General features: G+C 35.2%; 1 protein-coding gene across 1 annotated transcript in view; it reads left to right on the top strand.

Annotated features, from left to right (window-relative positions):
• The first annotated feature begins 893 nt into the window (after window positions 1-893).
• The window catches only part of scpep1 (serine carboxypeptidase 1), a 21682-nt gene continuing 12305 nt past the window's right edge, over window positions 894-10270 (top strand). Inside the window, exons 1-4 of the mRNA XM_061981641.1 lie at window positions 894-1054; window positions 3203-3342; window positions 3571-3660; window positions 9733-9888. Coding sequence (XP_061837625.1) covers window positions 1000-1054; window positions 3203-3342; window positions 3571-3660; window positions 9733-9888 — 441 coding nt within the window. The 5' untranslated portion in view covers window positions 894-999. The remainder of the gene's footprint in view (window positions 1055-3202; window positions 3343-3570; window positions 3661-9732; window positions 9889-10270) is intronic.

The raw sequence follows: 10270 nt of genomic DNA on the forward strand, positions 1-10270 counted from the left end.
AAACTCTGGGTTTATGGTAATGAATGGAATAGACTACTTGATTTGATGTTCAGTTTATGAACTTACATTCATATTTTGTTGAAGTATTATTCAATAAATATATTTATAAAGGATTTTTGAATTGTTGCTATTTTTAGAATCTTTTTGAAAAATCTCACGTACCATACCTTCAAGTACCCCCAGGGGTACGCGTACCCCCATTTGAGAACCACTGGTGTAGGGGGGCCCTGCGATGAGGTGGCGACTTGTCCAGGGTGTACCCCGCCTTCCGCCCGATTGTAGCTGAGATAGGCTCCAGCGCCCCCCCGCGACCCCAAAGGGAATAAGCGGTAGAAAATGGATGGATGGATGGATGGTGTAGGGGGTTAGGCCTAACTTTTACCCCTGTTGGCTTTTACAATCTTTATCTTCATCATTTATTTCAACTTTATGTTATTCAAGTATGACATTTTTAAATTTAATTAATTTCATTGACAAGCAATTCTATTATGGTTAATGGTTATACTCTTGTTTGTTAGCGGATAGGATTTCAGTACTATTGAAGATCTTTGCTCCTTCTTAACTCTGTGGTAATATTCTTTTCACAAAATACAACCAATAGTACGTTAATGTTAAATCTTACTTGTGAAAAGTAATCCCCCGATTCCTATTTTCAACAGTCCGCTCATTTGAGCCGGAAAACGCTGAACAGCAGCCCGGCATCTTTGTTTTCTACCTGTCAACTGTCAGTTTCGGCTGCTCGTCGGCTCCTCATCACCACTTCAAGATGGCGGCCTAATTTCTCGCGTCACAGCAGCCAGTGCTGTGTCTACTTCTTATACGATGTCTATGGCGGTCCCTATGTGTACAGGGAAGACCTGGTCGTCGCAAGCATGCGCGAAGGCAACGTCACTTCCTTTGTCACAAATTTCCAGAGAACCGGAAATACACGAAGAGGAAGTAGAATATGTCAGCTGACTCTAAGTCTGTCACGTGATCACAAAAACTATTCAACACAAAATGTTTCCATGTCGCGCATTTGTGTCGCTCTTATTTGTGCTCATCGTCGGCAAAGGTAAGATTCATTGTTACCAGCTGTGCCTTTTAGTCCTAAACAGTCGTCTGAAATGAGGTGTTTAGTAATACAACGTTGTGCATTTCTCTTGTTTTGTCTCGGCGTGGCAAAAATAGTTGGAGCAAATGTGCCTAAAAACAATAACTTTTCGACTGTGCCGTTGTTCGCTTCAAACGTGTCACTTATTAACCTCACAGGTGAGCTCGGACATACTGTCACTGTGCACCTCATTTCAGGGTCGTTTTTATATCATATCTCATTTATTGTAAACATTCATTGGACATGTTATTCGATCATACACTAATTCGCTTTGTCACTTAAAACAAGTTCTAAAAAAAACCATGTTTATTCTATTTTGTGTGAAATGAAATTATTCTCATTCATTTTATTTAAGAAGAATATATATGTATAGAACGAATACTAACTATTAAGTCTATTGATATCTATTTCTATTATAAATATTTTATATTTTTTCTATATAGTTTTCGATTTTATAAATACATTGAATTATTTTTACAATACTTATCCTGTTTCTCTTAGGGTTGTCCTAGCTGGTACCTAAATGTATTTCGATTAAAAAAAATTGCATTATTAGCTTTATTTTAACAACAAATCTTATGGTACATTAAACATATGTTTCTAATGGGACATCACATGCACATTGGGGCCACATTGGGATAGCATTGGGACCACATTGGGTTCACATTAGGATAGCATTGGGACCACATTAGGGTCACATTGGGACCACATTGGGGTCACATTCTTTTTTATTTTACATTAAAAAAACAACTATCTGTATAATAAAAATACTAAATATTAAGTCAATTGATATTTATTTCTATTATAAATATTTTATATTTTTCTATATTGTTTTTGAATTTATAAATACAAAATTTTATTGTTTTTACAATAGTTATCGTGTTTGTCTTAGGGTTGTCCCGGTACCAGTATTTTGGTACCTTCGATGCTTTTTGGTACTTATCTAAATAAAGGGGACCACAAAAATGTCATTATTGGCTTTATTATAACAACAAATGTTGGGGTACATTAAACATGTGTTTATTATTGCAGTTTAGTCCTCAACTAAAATAGTGAACATACAAGACAACTTGTCTTTTAGTAGTAAGTAAACAAACAAAGGCTCCTAATTAGTCTGCTGATGTATGCAGTAACATTTTGTGTCATTTATCATTCTATTATTTTGTCAACATTAAGGACAAGTGGTAGAATATGAATTAGTAATCTACTTGTTCATTTATTGTTAATATCTGGTTACTTTCTCTTTTAACATGTTCTATCTACACTTCTGTTAAATTGTAATAATCACTTATTCTTCTGTTTGATACTTTACATTACTTTGGATGATAACACAAATTTAGGTATGGATCCGATACCAAGTAGTTACAGGATCGCACATTGGTCATATTCAAAGTCCTCATGTGTCCAGGGACATATTTCATGACTTTATAAACATAACATGAATTTTTAAAAAAGGAAAAAAATGTTGTGACGATAAAAAATGTTGATGTAATCATTGTAGTATCGACAATATACTTGGTATATTGGTGTAGGTGTAGATCCACCCATGGCCTTTGTTTACATTTAGGTGTGCTAGCTTGTTGTTAGCGGTGTGTAGTGAAGCATGGTTTGCTATTCTTCGTCCTCCAGTGATAATGTTACTTGTAAGAAACTTACTTTATTTGTCGCCATGGACACAAGGTTTAGTGATTTAGCTGTAGCTAAAACACTGCCGACTGTGGATGGACGTTAGCTGCGAGTTAGCTAGCCATGTCTTAAAGCACCTCTTCCTGAGGGTGTTTCAGTGTTCTAACTTCACCTTTATCTTTAGTTTTTAGGCCAAAATGCGTGCATTCTCTCTTTACTGTCTACACACTGTGTCTGCTTGTAAGTACTCTGTGTGTGTGCGCTGCCGAACATGCTCCTCTGCTCTTAAACCGGTACTTTTCAAACAGAGTATAGTACCGTGATAGTATACTGTACAACCCTAGTTTCTCTTTATAAATGTTTTTTTATTTACAAAATGTGTCTATGATATGTGTATTTAAAAACATGTTCATTGCAGAGTTTTTAAAGTATTATTGGTGTGAATCCACCTCATGACGTCAAATATTATTGAATTGTTTGCAGGCTCCACGGCTCCACTGGTGGGAGAAGAAGTGTGGGACTATGTGGAAGTACGTGATGGGGCGCACATGTTCTGGTGGCTTTACTATGCGGACAGTCAGTCCGTCAAGTACCAGGAAGTCCCTCTGGTCATGTGGCTGCAGGTAAAACACCTTTGCAGTTCTAATTAGGTGACTTATATTTGGTCCATCCTTTGAAACCTGCTGACGCAGTTAATAATCATCACCTTCTTTGTGGAAAATAAACAAAATTTCTTCGTATCGTAAGTATCATTATCAAGTAGCGTTATCACTGAAGGACGAGGCTAAACATGAGTATTTAAAGTGGACTATAAAATATGTGTAATTAAAGTATTTCTGATATGTATTTAGGGTGGACCAGGAGGTTCAGGAAGTGGTTTTGGGAACTTTGGGGAGATCGGACCTCTGGATAGCGACTTACAACCAAGAAAGAGCAGTTGGGTAAGTTGTTTGAACTTCATTTTTTAAGATATTTGACAACAACCATAAGATAGTAAAAAAAACAAAAAAAAACAATACAGTAGTACCAAAGATAGTTAAAAAGAAAACAATACAGTAGTACCAAAGATAGTAAAAAAACAATACAGTAGTACCAAAGATAATAAACAAAAAATACAGTAGTACCAAAGATAGTCAAAAAACAATACATTAGTTCCAAAGATTGTAAAAAATGAATACACTAGTACCAAATATAGTAAAAAATTAAATTTAAAAAAAATGCAGTAATACCAAAGATAGTAAAAAAAAGATACAGTAGTACCAAAGATAGTAAAAATACAAAAAACAATACAGTATTTATTAACAAAGATAGTAAAAAATAAACAATACAGTAGTACCAAAGATAGTAAAAAAAAACAATACAGTAGTACCAAAGATAGTTAAAAAAAACAATACAGTAGTACCAAAGATAGAAAAAAAACAATACAGTTGTACCAAAGATAGTAAAAAACAATATAGTAGTGCCAAAGATAGTAGTAAATAAAACAATACAGTATTACCAAAGAGAGTAGTTAAAAAAACAATACAGTAGTACCAAAGATAGTAAAAAAACCAATACAGTATTACCAAAGATAGTAAAAAAAACAATACAGTAGTACCAAAGATAGTAAAAAAAAAAACATTACAGTAGTACCAAAGATAGTAAAAAAAAAACAATACAGTAGTACCAAAGAGAGTAAAAAATACAATACAGTAGTACCAAATGTAGAAAAAAAACAATATAGTAGTACCAAAAATAGTAAAAAACAATACAGTAGTGCCAAAGATAGTAGTAAAAAAACAATACAGTATTACCAAAGATACTAGTTAAAAAAACCAATACTGTAGTACCAAAGATAGTAGTAAAAAAAACAATACAGTAGTACCAAAGATAGTAAAAAACAACAACAACAATACAGTAGTACCAAAGATAGTAAAAAAACAACAATACAGTAGTACTAAAGATTATAGAAAACAAAAACAATACAGTAGTACCAAAGATGGTAAAAAAACAAAACTATAGTTGTACCAAAGATAATACAAAAAACAACAATACAGTAGTACCAACGATGGTAAAAAAAAAAAAAAAATAGTCGTACTAAAGATAATACTAAAAAAACCTTCCCAGTAGTACCAAAGATAGTAAAAAAAAATACAGTAGTACTAAAGACAGTAAAAAAAACAATACAGTAGTACCAAAGATAGTAAAAAAAACAATACTGTAGTACCAAAAGATAGTAAAAAAAACAATACAGTAGTACCAAGATAGTTAAACAAAAATACAGTAGTACCAAAGATTTTTTTTTTCAAAACAATACATTAGTACCAAAGATAGTTTAAAAAAAACCAATACAGTATTACCAAAGATAGTAAAAAAAAAATACAGTAGTACTAAAAGATAAGTAAAAAAAACAATACAGTAGTACCAAAGATAGTAAAAAACAACAATACAGTAGAACCAAAGATAGTAAAAAAAAATACAGTAGTAGCAAAGATAGTAAAAAACAAAACATTAGTTCCAAAGATTGTAAGCAATTAATACAGTAGTACCAAAAATAGTAAAAAAAACATTTTTTTTTAAATACAGTAATACCAAAGATAGTAAAAAAAAAACAATACAGTAGTACCAAAGATATTTAAAAATAATAATAATACAGTAATACCAAAGATAGTAAAAAACAAAAAACAAAACATTAGTTCCAAAGATTGTAAACAATTAATACACTAGTACCAAATATAGTAAAAAAAAACATTTTTTTGAATACAGTAATACCAAAGATAGTAAAAAAAAAAATAGTAGTACCAAAGATAGTAAAAAAAACAATACAGTAGTACCAAAGATAGTAAAAAAAAAGATAGTTAAAAAAACAACAATACAGTAGTACCAAAGATAGTAAAAAAAAACCTGTACAGTAGTACCAAAGATAGTAAAAAAAAATACAATACAGTAGTACCAATGATAGTAAAAAAGAAAAACAATAGCCGTACCAAAGATAGTAAAAAACAAACAAACCATACAGTCGTACCAAAGATAGTAAGAAAAACAAAACAATACAGTCATACCAAAGATAGTAAAAAAACCTAAAAAAAACCAATACAGTAGTACCTCAGCATACATGTTTTAGTTCTGTGACACAGTTTGTCAATTTAATCTGAAATATTTTTAATTGGTGCTCGGCTCCCAAAACATGACAATTTTAACAAGTAACATGCTTTTAAAAAGAAAAACACACTTGATCAAACATATTGTATATAACAATACCATAGAATGTAGTACAGTAGTTTTATGAAGCAATGTAAAATACTACTCAGTATTTACCTCAGAGAGAGGACTTTTACGGTATCTCCTTCCAGCTGCTTCTCTGTCAAACACACCATCAGCAGTATATTTTCATGGATAAATATTTTCATATTACAAATCCCGTTTCCATATGAGTTGGGAAATTGTGTTAGATGTAAATATAAACGGAATACAATGATTTGCAAATCATTTTCAACCCATATTCAGTTGAATATGCTACAAAGACAACATATTTGATGTTCAAACTGATAAACTTTTTTTTTTTGCAAATCATTAACTTTAGAATTTGATGCCAGCAACACGTGACAAAGAAGTCGGGAAAGGTGGCAATAAATACTGATAAAGTTGAGGAATGCTCATCAAACACTTATTTGGAACATCCAACAGGTGAACAGGCAAATTGGGAACAGGTGGGTGCCATGATTGGGTATAAAAGTGGATTCCATGAAATGCTCAGTCATTCACAAACAAGGGTGGGGCAAGGGTCACCACTTTGCAGAGGTGGGACCAAGTCATTGTTTTGCAAGTCACAAGTAAGTCTCAAGTCTTTGCCCTCAAGTCCGAGTCAAGTCGCGAGTCAAGACAGGCAAGCCCCGAGTCAAGTCCAAAGTCAAGACTGGAAAGTCTCAAGTCAAGTCCTAAGTCCTGCATTTTGAGTTTCGAGTCCTTTCAAGTCCTTTTAACCACAGACTAATATATTAACAAAGATTGTGTATGCTTTTCAAACGCTGTATTTATTTATTAAAACAAGTGCATTTTAAATTGCAGGAAAGAAAATTGTGCTGACATTGCACTTTATAATAGCACTATTAACCAGTCATTTTAAACATTAACTCATTCCTTTACAGAACAAACACATTGAAAAATAAAGTGCAAATGTACTTATTTGTACAAAAGTGTTAACATTGAAAAAACATGACATAACAAAAAAGTTGTACTTTTTATATGTCAGGGCCCTATGCTGCATTGCATTTGCAAAAGACCAAATTAGCCAAGAGTCTGTCAGTCATTTGTGCACGATGGGGGCGTAGTATGATGCCACCATGGCTGAAAACTCGCTCCACTGGAGCACTGGAGGCAGGCACTGCCAAGACTCTCATGGCCACTCGGAACAGTGAAGGAAGAGTCTTCATGTTCAATGCCCAGAACAAAAGGGGGGAGAGAGTTGTTTTGGGTTGGTGCACTACTTGTAAGTGTATCTTGTGTTTTTTATGTTGATTTAATTAAAAAAAAAAAAAAAAAAAAAAAAAAAATCTTGTGCGGCCCGATACCAATCGATCCACGGACCAGTACCGGGCCGTGGCCCAGTGGTTGGGGACCACTGAGGTAAACAACCAACAGTATGTCAGAAAGCTAGCTAAAACGGTACACATATTCATAATATAGTATACATTTTAACTGACCTTTATTTTACTATTTTTGTCTTTTTTTAGGTGGCTAAAATACGCGGTGCTGCTGACCGCCGTCTAACGTTACGTGTGATATATTGACTAACGTAACCCTGCTTGAAAAAAATCACTGAACAAAAAGTATGAATAAGGTAGTGAACTGCAACAGATTCCCGTGTTTGCAATAACGTTATAATGTTAGCAGTGAGTTTACAGCCTCACTGATTTAACTACACAGCAAATAAAAGTCACGTTACTTAGCCAATAAACGTTATCTTACATTCAAAACTTACCGTTCTTTGTGCAACTTCAAATGCCGGACGAAGTTGGAAGTTGTTGCCTCTCCATCAGTAATTTTCGAACCGCATGTGTTGCATACTGCAAACCGTTTTGTGTTGACCACCTCGTAATTTTTTATACCCAAACAAAATTATTTTAGGTATCATTTTTTGTTCACTGGCGTGTGGTTTGGACATGTCTTCTTCGTTGGTTGTCCTGCAATTTGATTGGATGAATGCTGTGTGATGAAAACAAAGTAGATCTAATTTGATTGGCTGTTGTACTGAGACCACACCAGCTGACACACGCAACGCTGATAGACAAGTACACAATGAAAAATACGGAGCGCTCCCGAATAACTTTTTCATCTTTGGGTTTTGGGGAAAGTAGCAAGTCATGTCAAGTCATGTCAATTCAAAAGGCTCAAGTCCAAGTGAAGTCACAAGTCATTGATGTTAAAGTCTAAGTCGAGTTGCAAGCCTTTTTACATTTTGTCAAGTCGAGTCTAAAGTCATCAAATTCATGACTCAAGTCTGACTCGAGTCCAAGTCATGTGACTCGAGTCCACACCTCTGCCACTTTGTCAACAAATGCGTGAGCAAATTTTTGAACAGTTTAAGAAAAACCTTTCTCAACCAGCTATTGCAAGGAATTTAGGGATTTCACCATCTACGGTCCGTAATATCATCAAAGGGTTCAGAGAATCTGGAGAAATCACTGCACGTAAGCAGCTCAGCCCGTGACCTTCGATCCCTCAGGCTGTACTGCATCAACAAGCGACATCAGTGTGTAAAGGATATCACCACATGGGCTCAGGAACACTTCATAAACCCACTGTCAGTAACTACAGTTGGTCGCTACATCTGTAAGTGCAAGTTAAAACTCTCCTATGCAAGGCGGAAACCGTTTATCAACAACACCCAGAAAGGCCGTCGGCTTCGCTGGGCCTGAGCTCATCTAAGATGGACTGATACAAAGTGGAAAAGTGTTCTGTGGTCTGACGAGTTCACATTTCAAATTGTTTTCGGAAACTGTGGACCTTGTGTCCTACGGACCAAAGAGGAAAAGAACCATCCGGATTGTTATAGGCGCAAAGTTGAAAAGCCAGCATCTGTGACGGTATGGGGGTGTATTAGTGCCCAAGACATGGGTAACTTACACATCTGTTAAGGCTCCATTAATGCTGAAAGGTACATACAGGTTTTGGAGCAACATATGTTGCCATCCAAGCAACGTTACCATGGACGTCCCTGCTTATTTCAGCAAGACAAAGCCAAGCCACGTGTTACATAAACGTGGCTTCATAGTAAAAGAGTGCGGGTACTAGACTGGCCTGCCTGTAGTCCAGACCTGTCTCCCACTGTAAATGTGTGGCGCATTATGAAGCCTAAAATATCACAACGGAGACTTCCGGACTGTTGAACAACTTAAGCTGTACTTCAAGCAAGAATGGGAAAGAATTCCACCTGAGAAGCTTAAAAAATGTGTCTCCTCAGTTCCCAAACGTTTACTGAGTGTTGTTAAAAGGAAAGGCCATGTAACACAGTGGTGAACATGCCCTTTCCCAACTACTTTGGCACGTGTTGCAGCCATGAAATTCTAAGTTAATTATTATTTGCAAAAAAATAAATAAAGTTTATGAGTTTGAACATCAAATATCTTGTCTTTGTAGTGCATTCAATTGAATATGGGTTGAAAAGGATTTGCAAATCATTGTATTCCGTTTATATTTACATCTAACACAATTTCCCAACTCATGGAAACGGGGTTTGTATTTGAACATCCGTTATGGAGTGCTTCAGTACGATGCAGACTCGCGGTAAAGTTTGGACCCTCCTGCAATAAATTAATAATGGGATTTTTTTTGCCTCTTTACAAAACTACAATACAATTCCAAAGTGTTTCAGTCCAGTCCTGCTGAAAAGTAACGTTAAAATACTGTCTGGTTTTGTTCTCTAGAGGTCTGTACCAGTGATGGTCATGTGATCTGAGTGTATCGTCCCAAGCTAATATTAACTTAGTTCTTGTGAATAGAAGAAAAATGACATTTTGTGTTGGTTGTTGCAGGTGAAGGCAGCCAGCGTGTTGTTTGTGGACAATCCAGTCGGAACTGGTTTTAGTTACGCAGAAAGGCCGGATTGTTACGCCACAGATGTTGACATGGTGGCTTCAGACATGTTGGTGCTCCTCAAACACTTCTTCTCAAAGATGGAGGACTTTCAGGTGAGGAAATTTGGTGTTTGGGTGGACTAAAATTGCTCAAAAAGCATATTTCAAGTTAAAATTGGTAACCTTTTAGTTTCTAACATGCTTTACAGAGTTTGGCATACAGTACACCCGCTTCACTTTTTCCACATGTTATGTTACAGCCTTATTCCAAAATGAAATACATTCATTTGTGTCCTCAAAATTCTACACACAATACCCTATAATCATTTGTGAGCTCAATTGGAATTATTTGGACTTCATGCTTGGTTTGTGCTCTGCCAAATATAGACAGGTAGACAGGTGTGTACTTTCCCAAATCATCTCCAACCAACTGAATTTACCACAAGTGGACTCCAATGAAGCTCTAGAAACCTCCCAAGGATGATCAGTTGAAACA

The sequence above is a fragment of the Nerophis lumbriciformis genome, linkage group LG24 (assembly GCF_033978685.3).
Source record: "Nerophis lumbriciformis linkage group LG24, RoL_Nlum_v2.1, whole genome shotgun sequence".
Classification (NCBI taxonomy): Eukaryota; Metazoa; Chordata; class Actinopteri; order Syngnathiformes; family Syngnathidae; genus Nerophis; species Nerophis lumbriciformis.